We start from the raw sequence: 19,919 nt of genomic DNA, 5'->3' as shown, positions 1-19,919 counted from the left end.
AACAAGGATAATTAGTCATGAAACCTGCTCTCGACCAAGACTGGGAGATCCTCACGGGAAGCATACATATATGTATTTTTAAAAGGGCTGATGCTTGCTCACGATCCCAGCTGTCCTTAAAATACTCTCAGAAATATTCTTTAAATGGGGCATGCAACACACTGAAAGAAAGTTTGGGAGGGATTCCGTGCACTATGTCCCCATGTAAGTTCCCAAGCCCTTACTTCACTACCCCTTGGATAATCTAGAGGCCAATGAGCCATGATTCAAACATCTCTGTACAAATTCATGACCCATAACAAGGAAATAGAAAGCAGAGCCACAAAGGGTTTCAAAAGGTCTTTCAAGAAACTGCCAAGCGAATAGGATCCCTCACGGGCAAAGATCTCCTCCTGCTCCGGGAAAGGGAATTAATGAGCACTTGCGTTCCTGGGACTTCAGGCAGCGTCCTAACAAGAACCCCTACGTGCCACAGCGTTTCAGATGGCAAAGCCCACACTTCTCACTCTCACTTTCAACTCAGGGTTTCTCTCTGGTTAACCAGTCGAGGTCCAAAGGTCCGGAAGCCAGAGAATGGATGCCCGCCTGCTTTCAGGTGGTCCTTCTATGGCAAAAGCATTAACCCACCCACGTGTGCCTTAAAAGCAGTTTTCAAATATGCCTGGAGGGAAAGGGAATGGGGAAGGGCTTTTATTATTATTATTATTAAAAATCATTTTTATTATTATTATAAATTGTTATTTGTTGTAATTATTTAAAAACTATTTTTGTGAGAAAGAACTAACTGGTCCTGCCTGTTTTCACAGCCCTGTAGACCTGATCTCATTCAGCTTTCGTTATCTATAAAAATCCATTCTAAAGCTAACTGAATGACTTTAAAATAACAATTCGTAAAAGAAAAAAAAATGCTCAGAACACTAGAAGCCACTTTCTACAAAAACAAAATATGCTTTACGTAGAGGTTTGGGGCTGTTGAGAACAAATAAAAGACTTTTCATATCACCATTAGAAACATCACTGACCTCTTGATCAGGCCATGTTGTTCTAGTCCAGCGGACGCACCAGGTGAATTAGTCACAGAATCCATTGGTAAGGAAACCCTGCCCTCTGAAGGAATTTCTTTAAAAATCCCCCAGAGAGCAAAGGATGGAATATTACTTGAAAAAAAATTCCACTCTTAACTCAGCCACATGGACGCTGTCAGACCCATGGGCAAGCTTTCTCCATGCTCTTGACCTTCTAGTCAACACCTACATTTATCATCTTGTATCTCCTTGCTATCTACGTGCTACCTATAGGAGGACTGGTGAAAACAAGGTCTGATCTTTCTGAACAAAGAGAAATAGAATACTGAGAAATGACTAAACGTGGAAGAAAAAATGGAGAGCATGAACCATTTTATAGTTTTGGGGTGAGTTATGTTTTACTTCGAGGTCCAAGAGAACACACGCCTGGTTTGCACTTAAGTTATCTTACTGTAAACACTGGGATTTTTCACATCTGCAAAGATCCTTAAAACCACAAAGGTTAACAGCTTCCCCTGGAATATTCAAAACACTATTTCAAAATTCCCCACTGGAACTTGGGCTCATGGACCAGTTTTCTATGTTTGATATGTCTGGACAGTCGTCTAGTTGGAACATTCTACTTTGAAACTGATAAATACTGAAGTCATTGTCTAGCCTGTGATCCTACGATGGGTACTGGCATTTCCTGAGAACTTTTTTGAAGAGAGGGGGAAGGGCATGTAACAAAGCCCGCTGTAACCATAAAAGAAATGGAAGGACACATCATGATTGCGAGTAAAGCCCTAGGACCTTCATGCAGCTGATGCCGTTCTGGGGTTGAGCTCAGCTTCTCCATCAGCTTTTTTTCTCTGGCAACAGAAAAGCAAATTACTTACTGAGATGGAGCTTGTGACTGACTCCCAGTTGGTCTCTGAGGCTGCTGCGGGTTGGAAATCTTCCTAGAAGGCAATAAACATCCATGTGAGTCAGTCAAACCTCTGTGCAATTCATTATGTGCACAGTTTCTATATCTCAGCCATCAGAATCTTCTTCCCACTAAGTGACAACAGAAATAAGGTTACTTGCTGGACGGTTCACCATTTGTCTTCAGAATCTCTCCTCAAGAACACTTCTCATTCAAGACATGCACATTTATGGACATAATGGGTACATTTACTCCTAAATCCTGGTGAAATGGAAAATGTGCAGACGGGAGTTCACATTTAAGTCGGCCTTCTGCCCACTGGGTGACCTGGGGCACTGTACCTAGCCTCTGCAATCCATCTGTAAAAGGCTGGTACGGAATGCTTAAGTTAGAGAGTAGTTTTGAGAACGAACTAAATGCACTAATTATGTAATTATAACTAGCACTTAATTAGGTCCTTAATAAAGAGTAATAATGTCCATTATCCATATTGATATTGATTTGGCTTGAACTAGTTCTGCATCATGTTCAGTCCTGCTTCCTGAGCTGGTCTCTAATATCAGCGATCTTTTCAAAGACAAATTCAGCAGCAAAGAGTTATTCTTGACTCTGTCAGGACACACCAGGAAGAGTGGCAGTGGGAAGACGATGGCCATGGAATGGCAAAGTACTGCCCACTCAAAGAAAGAAGGAAAAAGGGCCGACCCGAGAAAGTTATCTCAGGAAGCCTTGAAGGATTTGTGGTAGCAATGGATCTCAGAAAAAGAACTTCTCTTAAAAGGTGAATTTGTCTCCAATTTGTGTGTGTTTCTTGTTAATTACTCCAGCACCAGTAGCTTTAAAAACATAATGGGAGGGGCTGCCTGGGTGGCGCAGTGGGTTAAGCCTCTGCCTTTAGCTCAGGTCATGATTTCAGGGTCCTGGGATTGAGTCCCGCATCGGGCTCTCTGCTGGGTGGGGAGACTGCTTCCTCCTCCCTCTCTCTCTCTCTCCCCCTCTCTGCCTACTTGTGATCTCTCTCTGTCAAATAAATAAAATCTTTAAAAAAAAACATAATGGGAAGAAAAAGCTGATTTCTACCATTTTCACATGTCACAGATGGTTTCTTGACCCTGCTAAAACCACTCAACTTGGTTGATGCCTTCTAGCCAAGCCAGGGAGTAGGATGTATTTTAAGACGATGCTGAGAAAAATTCAGATTTTCAAATCTGGCAGCTTATTTACCCAAGTATACTTACCGAATGAAGCTAAGTATCAGGTCTAAATTTCATTAACATTTTGAGGAGCTGCAAGTGCATTTGTTAATTGCTCATGATGAGACTGGTCTGGATATAAATGCCTGTGTTAAAAAAATTTTCGTTGTTTACTGAGATAGAACTAAGTCAAATGTGGGGTTCAAAGAATGATCTGTTAAAAACTGGCAAGACATCATTATTCTCATCTCTACCTCAGGAAAGATAAGAAAGAAAGAGAACATTGGTCTCTGTACACTGAATGGTGAATTCCTCCAGCTAAAGGATGGCTGAACACAAATGAAGACTGGCACTGACAGAAGTCTTCCTAAGCAGGAGAACAGGTGACACTGGGCCATAAAGCCACCAGCTTTCCATGTTGTGAAGGAACTGTTGGGGGGAGGGCCTATGCCGGTAGGAGTCCTCACATCCTAGAATTTTCGTTTCACTCATTCAGTTTCATACTGGCTCGTCACCAACTGCGTGATGATGCATTCTAAGCTGAGACTGGAATCACAAGGAACAGAGAAACTTTACCTCCCCCTCGAGGAGTTCAGAATGTCAACATATCCATAGCCAGGTAAAGAGCTCCTGCAGTGAACTCAGGTGTGTGCTATCATTCGGGTTTGCTGGAGACATCAACAAAGGCAGTAGGAAATTTACCCAGGAGGAAATGGGCATGGGAAAATTTCATGAAGACTGTGACCCTGGAGCTGAGTCTTGTAGACTCAGGTAAGGAGAGGAGTAAGTAGATGGCTGCTTACGAGAGAGGCGGGGTAGAAGACTCCAAGAGAGACAGACGTCTAGACAAACGTGAGGAACATGTAAGGAAAGGAAGCTATTGGGGAAAATCAGTGAGTCATGCTGGGTACGGCACGTCTGAGGTGCCTGTGCTCTATCCAGCTACTGAAGCTCAGGATGCTGTCTGCTCTAGGAGAGGACCCCTTGAGGGAGACCAGCACCTGGGATGCAGGTCTGAGAACCTCCAGCACAGTGATGGCAAGGACGCAAGTGATGGATCGTGTTGGTCAGGTGTGACATCAGGAGAGGGACGATCTCAAAATCATGGACCTGGAAAGAACTGTAGTATTATCTCATGCAAACTCTTCATTTTAATGATTAGAAAACCAATTCTCAAGGCCACCTGAGCACACTTCTCAGTATGCACTGTGTGCTGGTCTTTCACATCCTCATAGCTGGCTTGGATGAAACAGGGTCCAGAGGGAAGGTAAAAGAAAAGTAGGAAAGACGTACAGCAGAGAATCGGTGGAAGGTTCTATGAGGATATCACCTGAAGTACTCTTACTGATTTAGATTTTACATCTACGCTTACTAAATTCCGTGACTAAGATTTACTTCGTTTTCTTGCACAGATATAGGGTTAAAGTGTTTTGTTAAGCATTTTTAAGCATAGAGGGCCTTTGTGCACATGCACCCAGACAAATGTTACACAAAGAACTTTTTGTTTCTTCACTGTCTGCTTAGAAGCTTTAATAGGCACCAATGACAGAGGATTTCATTAAGTTCCAGATAAAAAATAAATTTATCTTCTCTTGGCAACATGACTATTAGACTTTTCAAATAAACGAACCTTCTTTGAGGTTATTTCAAAATTTGCCATTATTTATAAATGACACATTTAAAATGAGCTTTAAAAAAGGGAAAAATACCCCTTCTAAGACGGAACTGCAGAATTTAGATCCGAAAGGACAAACTTGGCACAGGAAGGAACATAGCCATTTGCTTTCTAAATCTATCCTTCACATGCATTTCTCATCTCCTCTACCACAATCTCGTCGGAGATACTGGCGGGGCTCCCAGACTCCAGCTTCTACATGCTGCTGCCGTCTCCAGAGTCCACACTCCCCACGGCAGCCGCCATGCTCTTGTCTTTTCTGGCTTTACAAAAGACGACCGACAGACCACACTGTGTAAATTGAAGGTGTACAACATGATAATCTGATACACGTGTAACTTGCTAAGTGGTTACCAAATGAGGCTGGTTAACACATCGATCACTTCACGTAATTACAACTGTGTGCACGTGTGTGTGGTGAGAATCTTTGAGAACGACCCTTTCTCAGCAACTCTCAAGTGTATACACGAGATCGTTCATTATAGTCACCGTGCTGAGCAGCAGATGTCCAGAACTTCTTGATCTCATCACTGCAAGTTTGAACCCTTTGACCAATCACTTCCCAGTTTCCTACCTTCTTGCCCCAGGCAGGTGCCCTACTCGTGTGTTCCTGTGGGTTTGACCTTTTCTCCCCTTCTTTTTAAGAGCACACATAGAGGTGAGATACAGGTTTTGTCTTTTCCTGTCTGACTTGTTATCCTTAGTATAATGTCTCATGTCCCCAAGGTCCTCAAGGTCCATCCCTGTTGTCACAAATGCAGGATTTGCTTCTTTCTCAGGTGGAATTATATCTCTCACGTGTTCTTCAACTGTTCATCTGTCAATGAACACTCAGGTTGCTTCCATGTCTTGGCTGTGGTGAAGGACACTGCAGTGAACGTGGGTGTGTAGAAGTCTCCCCACTACGTGACTGAGTTCCTCTTGGTTACACAACCAGAAGTGGGATTGCTGGATTGTATGATAGTTTGTTTTTTTTTTTTAAATTTCTTGAGGACCCTCCGTGCTGTTTCCTTCAGGGCCTGTACTCATCTATCTGCATTCCCATCAACAGTGCACTGATGCTCCCTCTTCCCCACTCCCGTGTCGACACTTGTTACCACTTGTCTTTTCGACACTGGTCACTGTAATAGGTGTAAGGTGATAGCTCATTGGGCTTATGATTCGGGTTTCCCTGCTGATTAGTAATGTTGAGCATCTTTTCTGCACCTGCACCCATTGAGCATTTATATGTCTTCTTTTAAAAAATAATCTACTCAGGTCCTCTGCCAATTTTTAAATCAGATTATTTGGATATTTTGCTATTGCATTGTATGAGTTCCTTATATATTTTAGATGTTAAACTCTTTTCAGTTGTGTGGTTTGCAAATGTTTTCTTCCATGCCCTCGGGTGCCTTTCCATTATGCTGGTTTTTTGCTGTGTCAAAGATTTCATACTTTGATGTAGTCCCACTGCTTATTTATTACCTTTGCTTTTGATGCCTTATCCAAAAAAGTCACTGCCAAAACCAATGTCTAGGAGCTTTCTGCCTCTGTTGTCTTGTAGGAGTTTTACAGTTTCAAGTCTTACATTGAAGTCGACTCTGTATCGAGTCAGTGTTTATGAGCGGTATTAAGATACAGGTCCAATTTCATTCTTTCACAGGTGAATATCTAATTTTTCCAACACAATTTATTGAACGGAGCATCTTTCCCCATCAAGTATTCTTGGCTCCTTTGTCAAATCTTCATTAACTGTATATGCATGGGTGTATTTTGGGGCTACTTTTTTCTACTGGTATCTTCTTAAAGTATAAATCAAATTACTTTGGTCTTCTGCTTAAATCCTTCTGATAGCTGTCCATCACACTTAGGATCTGGTCTTATGTGATCTGACCCCATCTTGTTTCCTCCCCAGCGTCTCTCTCTGAGTTGATGTTCTATCTTTCTCAAAAACTGCACTCCCACTAACACTGGCCTTCTTACAGCAAATAACACTCCAGGCTTCTCCTATTCCATCTAAGTCTGCTACTGCTCCCTCTGCCCGTGATGCACTTTCCCCAAATGTGACTGGCCCCTCATCATTTAGTTCTATGCTCAAACACCACATCAGTGCAGAACCCCTCCTTGAACACTTTATTTAAAATACCTGCACTCTTTGCCACCCTGGCCACTTAATTTGCTTAATTTTCTTTAAATATTTATGATGATCTGAATTGATTTTTTTTTGTTCTCCTGTTCATGATCTCCTTCCCCATTTAGAATGCTTGCTCTAGAATACAGGGTGCTTGTTTATTTCTTACGTGTTTTACCCCAAATTCTCACTGGAGTTTTGAGTACACACTCCGATCTCACTGGTTTAGTGAGCACTATCGGGGATGACGTTCATCCACATCCCCTAGAGCCAGAGCTCGTTCTGATCAGTCGGGACCGGTGTCAGACTGCTTGCTGCACAGTTTTAGAATCATCCTGGGTAGACAACTTGCTTTTTCAAAGTCAGACTCTGTTACTGTGGGTGCTTTTCACAGAGCAGTGCCCTTAGCATGACTTAAATGCTAAAATAGAACGGTGAATAATCATTTAACATAAATTGAAACAGTCCAGCTTACAAAAACACATTTCTGTGTTTTATTACAACAAACTCCAACAAGTGCTTTTAAGAGCTATGTCCCATTCTTCTGAGGAGAGAGAAGTATGTGTGAGCTCCAAGAAGCGGGTACCAATCCGGTGCTTTGTTTCCTTACCTCCTGCATCTGCACAGCAGCCTGTTTCATCCTGAAGGAAAGAGGCTGCTATTCTGACTACTCAGTTCCCTTATTCCTGCAGGGGCTGCACTTTGGAGCTGTGGGTGAATTACTAGGACCGTATCTCAGGGTCCAAGCCATCCTTTGAGAGGAGAGCACACTCTGGGGCTGAGAGCCAGAGATACTGCCCAGCATCGCTGAATTAATTACGACTAGAGTCAGGACTGGGCTCCAAGAAGCTAGTGTTCCCTCTTGGTCACGTGGTTTTCAGCCCACCGAACCATGGCACATGACACCCTTAAATTACAGGCATCGTTGTTGGCACTGCCTTAATCTACAAAGAATTCATTTACATCATTAAAAATACTTTATTCTTAGTTTATGTCGTCATGTTATAACACTTCATAATCATATTTTGGTGGTGAAACTCATTATTTGGCATTTTGAAATAAAACCCATTCCCTTACAGTCTATCTGAAGTAATTTTGAAAACACAAATGTGATTCTGAGATCTGTGCTTTTTAAATAGCTTAGTTCTGGAAGTCTGATCTGTGGGAGAGGAAAGTTATTCACTAGGAGGTTGGTGAGCTGGAAAAAGAGCATCTTAAGAGCATCTGAAAACACACATGGTACCCGTGTAACTGAAGTGCGGGAGGAAGAGTGAGTACCGTCAGCACTCACACTAGCTACATCACTCATGCTAGCTACGTCACTCATGCTAGCCAAGTCAGGGAGCACCAACATGGACGCCCCTCACACACGCTAAGTGTTGCATGATTCCAAAACAAATACTAAGACAAAATTAGAAGCATAAAGATAAGTGCACAATTATACTTGTAACAGACATAATAAACAGTTAACGTCCTTAAAATAAAACCTTACACACGAAAAGGTTATAAGAGTATCTTTCAATTACCTAATTCTACTAGAAAAACGCACAGGTGTCTGAGTGAAGCAAGACTGACACTACGTTCACCACATTGCTACACGGAATGACACACGCTTTCGCTCTCTTCCATTTGTCTATTCACGGGGCCTTGACTTTTTATAATACATACCGAGTGTTCATAAGAAATTGATAAATTTCTTTTTTTAATTCTATTTAGTTAGCCAACATATAGTACATCATCAGTTTTTGATGTAGTGTTTAATGATTCAGTAGTTGCGTGTAATGCCCAGGGCTCAACACATCACGTGCTCTCCTTCATGGCCGTCACCTGTACCCCATCCCTCCAACCCCCCTTCCTCCTGCAGCCCTCAGTTTGTTTCCTGGAGTCCAGAGTCTCTCACGGTTTGTCTCCGTCTCTGAATTCTTCCCAGTCTTCCCTCTTCCCCTAGGATCCCCTGCGCTATTCCTTTTTAGGAGTGAAACCACATGATTTCTAAAAGAAAAATGGAAAAGAGAAATGGGCTGGAGTGTATGGAGCACCTACCCCTAAAGCCTTACATTATATCCTTAGACTGACTTGTTGTCAACCATGTAGTCCCTGGAAATTCCATGGAAAATAAAAGCATTTTTTTAGAAATAATTCTCACCAATTACTAGAGAGAATTGTTCAAAGATGGGACAATGAAGAATTGTTCTGGAATCAGCACATTCGGCTCCACCGAAAACATGGTTAACTCAACACCAACTTCTGATGTCTTAAAAGAAAACACGACGTTACCCATCAGCTCAGCGTCCGATAGGCATGTGTCTGCCTCATGTGAGGACAGACTCACAGTATGAAAGAAAATCGAGCTGAGGATACGATGCCGCTATCGCTCATGAAATTCTCCATAATAATCTTCACTATGAAAGACAGACTTGACTGGGGATTACACGTGCAGACAGGCTGTGGCCAGATAACCCTTCCTTGGCCGTCAGTCAACTGGGGGCTGCTGCGGAGGGAGGTAGTACACGACACGCTAACAGGTCAATGAGCCACTCATGCCCCTTCCACGGCAAGCTGATCGGCGGTCAGTCACCGGATGCCGGCACTGGATGTCTGCGTGATTCCCTCTCCGAGCCCCGTTGGTGGAGCCGGGAGCAACTGTCTTTGGAGTCTAGGAGACAACTGTCCAGGCTGCTGTTCCCAACATTTAGGATCATTGTTCCCAGATCTCACGGAGAAGGGCTGTTCATCTCCATCCGAGGTGACTGTGCAGTACGTGAGGAGACGAGCCTTAAAGTCTTCTTGCTCAGAGGGATGTGCTCATTCATCTCTTCAAACAAAACGTACGCACTTACTTAGAGATTTTAAAAAAGCTTTCGCCCAACACAATGTCTAACTGACCAAGTGTGACTTACTGGGGTGACGTTTGGAGGGACTTTTGTCGGAGCATTTTCCTTCACCTTGAAAACTCTGCTTCTGTTTGATGTCTTCTGTCTACTCCTCAGAGGCAGGTAATAAAATAATGAAGTCCTCTCCTACGTCAAGCTGGGCTTCTTGATTAAGTGAAGGCTTAGAGGTGTTCCTTTGGAAATGTGGAAGACACAGAGGGGTTTGTCTGGATTCGTAAAACGATAACAAACAAATGCCCTGTCAATGTTCGTCCCCTAAGTGAATCTTCATTTGTCCTGACACTCCTCCGTTCATGACCCACGGAGGAAAACTCAGATGATGCTGACCTTGCAGGCCTGGGCCCTGAGATCATTCTATGGAGGAGATCCTTCAGAGCAAAGACTCCTTGTACTCTGGTACCTGCACTTCTGACATGGAGTGCAATGGAGTGCACATGCAAATAATGATACACCGATGGCTCGGCGTCTACGGAATAAAGCCAAAATTGAAAACCCTTTGGTTCCATCAAACTCTGTGATCCAACCAAGCCTTTACAAGTATATTTCATTACATGCTCATCATCCAATCGGATCTATAACAAGGAATATGGGAGAGGCCGTGGCTGGAGGTCAGCTTTTATTGGCAACAACATTTAGTACAAGGATATCATGAGTTCCAAAATCAATAATGAACAAGAATCAAAGAGCATCTTTCTTTCTTTTTCTTTTCTTTTCTTTTTTTTTTTTTTCAAAGAGCATCTTTCAAAGACAGAGAATTTGCCTCTGAAATTAGTAACATATATTCGGAGAGCTCTAAGAAGCTCTGGACATGAGTCAACTACGACTGGAAATAAAATATTAATAAAATAAATATACCTTTAATTGTAAATAGCCCCCACAGGTAAGACCTACTTGCAGATTTCTGCTGATTTAAGAGTTCGTTTCACAACTTTTAAGCCATCACTGACAATAAAGTACAATGTTATAATTTAGATCTTCTAGGATTCATCCACTAATCACTCATGAAATCTTGAAGCTAATACAAAGTATTTTTTTTTTTTTGAAAGTTCATTTTTCCTCATATAGGACAAGGAACTTCTTGTACTTGTTAGTTTCTGATTTCTTTACACCAAACTTAGTCTGGGAAGTTGTTAGAACAGATAAGCAAAGATTAGAGCAAATACCAGTCCAACAGGTAAGGAAGAAAGTTCCTTCAGCAGGCAGAGAAGAGGTCATCGACTCAAAGAGAGCATCATGAGGGCCACAGCCCAGAGCTAGAGAGAGTTCAAGGTGTGTTTGTAGACGGATAGAGTCTAGTTAGGAAAAGGATGATCCACTGCCATTATTATTTGCATACCACAGCCCGAGGAAACTGCAATGATCCTGGAGAGGAGAGATGGATGGTCATGAAGTTGGATTAAATTAACTCTGTGTTAGCCGAACAACGACATCTTAGTCAGGGGCTGCACAGAAAATTACAAATAACCAAATACAACTGTGCTAGTAGATTTTGCTGTGCTCCATATGGACCAAATGATAAATGAACATTTAATTTTCATCTAGAAAGTACTGCCAGTGGTCTTCATTCATCATGTTGCTGGAAACCTAGGTGGAGGTTTAAATGTTGTTAAGAGCTCTTATAAACACAATAATGTTGTTTAGTATTAAGAAAACTCTATGATTAATTACTCTGTAGCAACAGCTGGCTTTCAGGGAGCACAGAGGACCTGCCAGGCACTGCAGAAAACCCTTCCAGCTCGGATCCATTCCTGCAGCTTGGAGGACGCGGGAGGAACCTGCCCACGGAAGCGAGCCGGTCATCAAGACGTTCTGCAGGTACTTGAACTTGAGGCTGAATCTGCACACACTTTCCTTGGTGCTACAATGGCTCATCCTTTCATTCACCAAGAGTCAAATAAGCCAAACACACACCCTTGATTTGTGCTAAGTACAAGGTTTTTGGATATTTCTTAAGAGCATTTCAAAAAAGAACATTTGGTTTGGTTCACCCTCAGCCTGAATATTATTAAAGATGGTACTTGAGATACTGCGAAGCTAATCTTCAAGATATTTGCACTCTCCAGACAAAATGGATGGCTGAGGAGATGAGTTTGCTACCTTAGAAAAATTACAAGTTTGAAATGAAAAGAAGAAGGGTTGACCTGAATTATTCATATTTTCATTTCCTTGCACTTAGCATACTTCCTGGAACAGAGTGATCACTCTCTTTGCTTTCTGTTTGCTTCCTGTTGCTGAGGGAGGAAATACTATCTCAACCCTCCAAATTCAACAAATCACTTCATTTTTTTAAGATTTTATTTATTTATTTATGAGAGAGAGAGAGACAGTGAGAGAGAGCATGAGCGAGGAGAAGGTCAGAGGGAGAAGCAGACTCCCCACGGCTCTGAGGTTAAACCAGGGAGAGAGACCTCCGGGGAACCGATGCTCTCCTCTGTCCACTAACTTCATCCTGACCCCGGGGTCAACAATCCACACAGTCTTTTCCTCGTGCTCCTCGTGGCTGGGGAAATTGCTTCCGAAAAGGGCAAGGGGGTTTAAATGAGAGACCCCGCAATCGGAGTCCTCGCCGTTCATGTTTACGGGCCTTGACCGTTCCTCTGGACGTGTGGTTATCATCCGTTAGCAGCGTCTTCTACTTTTGCCCGTGATTACATTAGCAATTTTCACCAGCGGCGCTCATGAGAGCACGAGGCTTTGCAGCAGCAAAATTTTAATCCTAGATTGGCTCTCCTCAGCTTCTTGCTGTTTTTTCTTTTTTCTTTTTTTTTTTTGTATTATCCCATGCTGTCTACTGAGAGAATTTGTGGCTGCAGTCATCTAAGCCAAATATAATTATAAAGGTAATTTTCATGGCCAGAAAAATTAAAAGAACAATGCATTCCACAGTCAAAGGGAAAATACTCAAGGAGTTGGGTGACTGGGTCCTCTGCTCCACAGGACTGGGAGACGTCAAAGCGGACCGCCTCGCTGCTCAGGCCCGAGGACTGGGAGGCGCTCGCTGCATCTGGACTTTTTTAGCACGCCTGATATCTCACGCACCTTATACCCATTTAAATCTCAGCAGCACCGTTTGGAGACAGAAGAGCGCTAAGAGATTGCTAGGTTCAAAGTTCCGGTCACACTGTGACCAAGACTTTTGAATGACCACAGGGTAGAGCTCACTGTGTTAAGCCCCAGGCAAGGCACAGACGGGCAACGTGCCCAACAGCCCTGAAGGGCTCCCTTGTCAGATCCGTTCTAATTCCCTACGCTCCTCGCTCCCTTTCACGTCAGCAACTTGCATGAACGTTATTTACTTTTTCTTAGGGGCTCCCCATCAGGTAAACTGGTCTCATGGACTTGTAGCTTTGACACAGCTCAGTCCCAGTACCTGCGACAGCAACTGGTAACAAACAGGCATCGGCTAAGTCCTAGTGAAATGAAAGCACGAACAGCCACGGGGTTGTGTGAGCAGTGAGTGACGAGACTGGCCATAAACCCGAGCCTACCGGCCGGTGCGCCCCGCAGTCCCGCAGGTCTCCGCAGGGAGGGATGCCTGAAGTCCATCTGGGGGGCTGGGGAAAGGTCTCAGAAGAAGCGGCCCTGGAGTTGGCCCTCACTGAGAATCAGGGCTTTAGACAGTCGGGAGAGCGGACAGGCCAGGGGAGAGCACAGTCAAAGGCAGAGAGCAGCTTGAGCTGGGACCTACTAAGCACAGCACCCAAAGCACCAGACAGAAAAGCGGGAGCAGGACAGAGCAGGGAGCTGCGGGTGACACCCTGAGCAATTGGCGGGGAGGAGAGTGTGGTATTTAATCGTTCATGCACCAGGCATTTCAAGAACTCCACCTTTTCCAACGGCTCACAGTGCTGGAGATACAGAAAAGAATACCAAGGCTGCTGCTCTCAGGGAGCTTCCGTTCTGACCACACTTTGTCTGCAGCGCAAGGAAACCGAGCTCCCGAAAGGCAAGCGTCAGTGTCACTGGCCCAGCTGGTGTGTGGGGTCCAGGTCTCTGGACACAGTGTGTGCTGCCCCACGGGGAGCCGCCTCTCTCTTGCCCTGCCCACATGCCTCCCTTTCTGTGTGTGCAAACACAAGGAAAAAGAGAAAGTGTTTCACCCGCGTGCATTTTGTGGTCTTAAGCAGCATCACAGAGTTCCTAGAAAACACACAGTAAACAACGCTTCACTATTCTGAGAGATGAGAGCAGTTGAAAAAACTGAAACCAAGAAATTCGGTGCTGTTGGTTTGGAAACCCTTTCTGGAATGTGCATAATCTTCTAAGGCAACCTTAGAATTAAGAGTCCTTCCTTTATTCTGGTAATTAAATCCCTAAAATGATTATAGCATCCTCAAATACAATTGAGTTCTATCTCATTTCTCAGCAGGGTACAAAATTACCTTTCTTCTTCGAAGAAAAGTTTGTTTGCCTGATGAGAAGATTCGACAGATGAGAAACCCTTAAGTACTTCATGATGACCCCCGAGGTCGGTCAGTGGGGGACTGATTTGGTGGGATTACTGAAAGCTATCTCTCCACCCAGCAGGCACCATAAAGATGCTAGGATACAAACGGCCCTCGAGGGCTCCCATCAGAGGATCTCTAAGAGCAAACAAAATAAAAGCAGACCCCGTGCCTTTAAAGGAAACCCGGGGAGCTGTGAGCTTCCTTTGCTATTCACCTTGCCGTAAAAGGACAGCAGCATTTTTGGCCGGTTAGAGGAGATTCATACGCAGTGGCTTTGGAGACCGAGCACTCAGAATGAATGCCACATGGAACACCGGCTGTGTGACCTTGGGCAAGGTAAACGCTCCACACTTAGAGTCCTGATTTGTAAAATGGGGACAAAATACCCTTTTTATTCCCCACAGGGGTAGCTGAGCATTAAATTAGATAACTCATGTGAAACTAACTAGCCCACACGGACATTCACTGCATTCCTTCCAAAACTACTATGGTCTTTCCAATGTGTTATCTTTCTGCTGAAAAAAAAAAAAATGGCTATGTTCCTTTAACCCTTCTGCAAAGATGTTCCAAGTTCCGAGTGGGGCTGTCAGGCTCCCTTATGAATGCCACTATGGACCCGCTGGAGAAAACCAAGGACTTAGGTTCTCTGTGCTTCAATATTCTTACCCAAGCATGGACGTACCAGTAATTTCTATCTTAAAGGAATGTTCTGGATATTTAAGAGATCATCATATGGAAAGCTGTTCTAGAAAGGCTTAGACATCACACATTTGCATATTTCTTTTCTTGGAAAAACACTGAAAAAACGTTGATCCATCCAGACTATAGCGGCCTGGCCTCTCTTCACCTAAGGTGGGACGGAGATTTTGAAATTTTCAGGAAGACTTAACATTCCTCATCTCATTTCAATCTCTTTCCACCACCCGGTGGGCTGGGTGTGGGCACGATACGTTTGATAAAGTAACAGGTTGCATCTTCTCAGGGGAGATTTCCTGACTGGGCTTTTCTGCAACCACTGGGCAGGGGGCTGTGTCTTCTTGGACTTTTTCCTACAGGATGGAACACTCCTCCTGGCCCCTTAACTAACTCCAGACAGGTGCCCCTGTCTACTGGGTTCATCTCAGGGCTTCTGCGCTGCCCTCCTCATGGGAGGGGCATATTTCCTGCTCCCTTGAAGGCAGGCTTGGCCATGTGGCTTGCTTTAACCAGCTGAAGGTGAGGAGAAGCTTTGAAACACATGGTGTGGTTCTGCCATTGCTCTTTTCCCTCTGCTGTGCTTCCCTGATGGGGAGGTCTCCCAAACGGGGAGGCGACAAGGAGCCCGTGACTGGGGATTAGGAACTTATATGAAATGTGACTGGGAAGCCAACCTTTGCTCTTGTAAGCCACTGCCTTTCAGGCTTGTTGTTAGGGCGGTATAACTCGGCAAATCCTGACGATCTCAGGAGTAAAGTGTCCAAAGCAACTGTTTTCTCATGGGGGCACCCCAAACTCATGAGAAAGCCAGAACGAGAGCCGACGTCTCCTGATGCTTCGTCAAAGCTGTTTTCCATTCTAGCACAAGCTTTAAGAAATGAGACGCCTTCTCTAAATAGCTCTGCAGACATCTGGAGTGATTTCTGGTCACTCATTGTCTTCTTCCCCAAATTCACCAGTGGCCCTCCTCTAGGGTACCCTTCTACTAGCCGCTGAAGTCTGGCCCAATTCTGTTAGTGCTGGAGAAGCGAAGGAAAATCATCTTGCTTTCAGAGGCAACTGGCCACCCTGGAAGGATCAGTGGTTGTCCCCTGTGACGCATACAGGGGACAGGAGAGCCACTCGGCAGTAAAGCCCACTTGGCAGACTGCCGGACACAGTGGTACTCCTGGTCCGGGGCGGGAGTGAGGGGTGTGTTCACCCTGAATCTGGGTGCTACTTCCAAGTTCATCCCAGCCTGTGTTCTGCTCCAAAAGATAGTGCAGTCCAGTGTTCACTTCTCATAACACGTCCCCTGGTATGATCTCAGTAATATTTATATTTATGTTTCAAAAAGTTAGAAATAGTCCACAGAGCGGAGGAATGAAAAGAGAAGTAATCTCATAAGAAATGGTGTTTGTAAAACACCATTTCTTGTCCCAATATCAGTTCCCTCCAGGAAAAATGACTGGAATTTAAAATAAATCATCTGTAAAAGAAAACCTATTTTATATGAAATGATACACAAGTCTTGATACACAGACGCAGAACTGCACTTACTCTGCTCTCTCTGCAGCTGATGTGGTAGGAACCATTTGAAACTTTTTGTCATTTAGGATGACTCTAACAACTGTGTATGAAAGCCAGCTTTTGAATACACAGGAGACACTATGTAAGCACGTTAGCTCTCCTTTCATGGAAAGCATCAAGTTAGGAAGGACATTAGGGGTCATAGTTCATAGTCCTGCAAAATGCAACAAATTTTTTTTATCATCAAAAACGACAGCCTTTATTTCTGGCTTTGGAAGCACTACTTTAAAACAAATCCAAAAAACAAAACAAAAATCCAAAAAACAAAAAATCCAAAAAACAAAACAACAACAACAACAAAATCCAATACTTGCAAAATCCCCCTCAGATTTCATTTGAATTGGATGCAAAGTTTTGCACAACTGTTGTGTACACCTGCTACGTTCATGGAATGCTTATGGGTAGAAATAATGTTACTGGAACCCGAAGCCCCTGTCTTTGGGCAGAGAAGAGCCTGGTATCCACGGCAGGAAGGGGGGGCGGCTGGAGGGGAGCTGGGTTGAGCCCACGATCCCGCTCACACCATCTACCGTATCCAAATGCTGACCGTAGTAGTCTCAACCCTAATGTGAAATTCACTGCCCTTTCAAGAAGTCTTTGGTGATGTCCTGTCACCCTGACGGACAGGTTTAAAGGGGTCCTCCTCAGCCTAGGGAAGGACATGAGAATCCTGACATTTCACGGCTTCTTGATATTCCGGCTGGAGGAGAGAAAGCATCCCCCCTCCACCGTGGCCCCGACACTCTTCCACCACCCCCCTCCAGGAATCTCCCCCAGACCCTGATCGGGCATGCGGACAATGTGGACAATGTGGACGCGGCTCCTGCCTTTAGCACTTGGCTCTTCTCAGAACAGGAGAGTGAGGGGAGATGTCGCCTATTTCCTTACGATGCGGAGAAAGAACTGTGTGACAGTAGGTGACATGCAGAAGCCAAAAATGATTTGGGGCAGGCGAAAGGCATGCAGTGAGAATCACTGTATTCTCAGCTCCGTGTAGGATGTTTCCTACTGCGGTCTGGGGGACAGACGGGGGACAGAGAGGGGAGGCGAGACAGACTGTTCAAGGCTCCATAATAGCCTCTTTAAGCAGAGCGCCAGACACAGCTGCATGCAGGAAGCTGCTTGTTTGCTCCGCGGCCTTCCACGGCTCCCGTCGTTCCCACTCACGCCCTCGGCTTGTCTGCCGAGCCCCTCGCTGCTCAGCCGAGGTGTATCTTAGATTTCATCAGAATAAACAGCAACGACAACACCCTTCACCCTCCCATTAAGTGGAAGACACTATTCTTTTAAGAGCAGTAGGAGCAACAACCAAAAAGCTGTAAACTTTTATAGAAAATAAGAATACAAGTTAACAAGAACCTTCGCCCTCAAGAGAGCACCACGTTATCCTTTCCCAACTTCTTACCAAGTGTACGGATGGCACAGAAAGCTGATGGCTTATCGTACCCAGTACAGAATATCGCTTCTGGGAGCTGTTTTAACCTGGGCTTCACCTTCTCTTCCCAAATAAAAAAGAAGCTTTAAATTGGATTTCTGACACTGGCAGAGTGTTTTCGGTCTAGAAACTACTGAGTAGATTAATTTCAAAATGGCGCCCATCAGCATGAGATGGCTTCTGAGAGGCGATGGGCAGCACGTGTGGACCAACACCCCAATGCCCCAGCCGTCTTCACGGATTGCCCTCTTGCTTCCCTCTGAAGACTGCCATTCCCTCCGGGCCGACAGGAGAGCGGCCGCTCTGAAATGCCTGCCAGGCTGGGAAATGTGGCTGCCTTTCGTTGGCCTCCATTCTCGTACTTCCAAATCGTTGATATTTTTCATACAACACATTCCCAAGGCCCCACATCTTCATTAGAGAATGCCCATCGGAGGCCATCCACACTACTGGTTCTACCACATTCTTTGAAAGACACTGAGGGCACATACAAGGACACGTACACAGTCACCTCCTCTGAGACTCAGGACACACAGCTATTGTTAATAATATATTAATCTTCGGGGCGCCTGGGTGGCTCAGTGGGTTAAGCCTCTGCCTTCGGCTCAGGTCATGATCTCAGGGTCCTGGGATCAAGCCCCGCATCGGGCTCTCTGCTCAGCAGGGAGCCTGCTTCCCCCTCTCTGCCTACTTGTGATCTCTCTCTCTGTGTCAAATAAATAAATAAAACCTTAAAAAATAATAATATATTAATCTTCTTCTTCTCAGCTTTTGCTATGACGTTCCTTCTCCTGAAGTCGTGGGCACTTCTCCCCATTCGCCAAGTGTGGCGGCATCTGCATTTTAGTATTTGTCCTCACCTCTTGCTGCCATCACCAGGATGATGCCCGAGTCCTTGCGGACAGCCTGGCAAACAGCCTTGATCTGCGGTCCTTTGACTCATGTCTTTGGTGCCTCCACTCCAGCAGCCCCTTCTACATCCAAAATGTTAAAGGCACCATGCACTCTCGCCATGAGCTCCGTAATCTCATACGCTCTTGAGTTCTTGCTGCTGTCCCTCTGTCTTTAACCTCAGTGAGCCCTACAGACACTCAGTACCTCCACATCCACCCAAGTTATCAGCCTTCTGTGATCGTAGAGGCCACATGGTCCATCACTTCCCATCCTCTCTTATCAGTACTCCCCCACCACTGAGCTGTCCCAGGCCCCACGCTGCCAAGGCGTCCTCTGGAACAATCTCACCATTCCTCAACATCCGGACACTTTCATCCGGATTTCTGCTGCAGGACAATTACAATCCCAGAACCCTGGGTTGCCTTTCTTTCTTACATCTCCACACCTCTTTCCTCTAGTTATCTGTCCGTCCAACCTATAAAAAAATGCTCGAGTCTCTTTACTATCTTAGAAGTATCTTCCTGATTCAAACCTCCTCTTTAGGTATCATTTGTTGAAATTCACATCCCTTCACACTCCAGCTTTTTGAAATAATAGTTTGCACTGGGTGTGCGTGCAATTCCGGTCTGCCTTTCATCCCATGCCAGCCTGGTTCTTGTTCCAATGAAAACAGTCTTGTTAATAGTTTTAATAGTTTTTGAGTTTCCAAAACCAATGAACTCTTTCTACAGCCTTTGTTTTACCTGAAACCTTTCTAACATTCAGCGTTGTTGATGCTGCCCTCCGTAATCCATAATGCTGCCCCTGGCGTTCGTGGTATGACATTCTGGTGCTCTCTTTTTACTTCTCCACTTCTCTGGATCCCTGTCTTTTAATGTCTTTTTAAGTTTCAGTGTTTTCCAGGATTCTGATACTTGATGCTTGGTACCTGGGTAAACTCACTGAATTTCCTGGCATCAGCACTAATATGTACATGAATTTGCCTAACTCCCTATATCAGGCCAAGAAATCTTTGCTGAGAATTAGATCATTCTGCCATATTCCCTCTAGGCACCCCTCCAGCAAATGTCCCA

General features: G+C 44.6%; 1 protein-coding gene across 2 annotated transcripts in view; it reads right to left on the bottom strand.

Moving 5' to 3' along the window:
* Positions 1-19,919, bottom strand: part of PDGFD (platelet derived growth factor D) — a 220,710-nt gene that overhangs the window by 26,657 nt on the left and 174,134 nt on the right. For both annotated transcript variants that reach the window (XM_059418455.1, XM_059418459.1), the window contains exon 4: positions 1,904-1,966. In XM_059418455.1, coding sequence (XP_059274438.1) covers positions 1,904-1,966 — 63 coding nt within the window. The remainder of the gene's footprint in view (positions 1-1,903; positions 1,967-19,919) is intronic.

Source organism: Mustela nigripes, chromosome 1 (genome assembly GCF_022355385.1).
Source record: "Mustela nigripes isolate SB6536 chromosome 1, MUSNIG.SB6536, whole genome shotgun sequence".
NCBI lineage: Eukaryota > Metazoa > Chordata > Mammalia > Carnivora > Mustelidae > Mustela > Mustela nigripes.
This window is presented reverse-complemented; position numbering and strand designations above follow the sequence as displayed.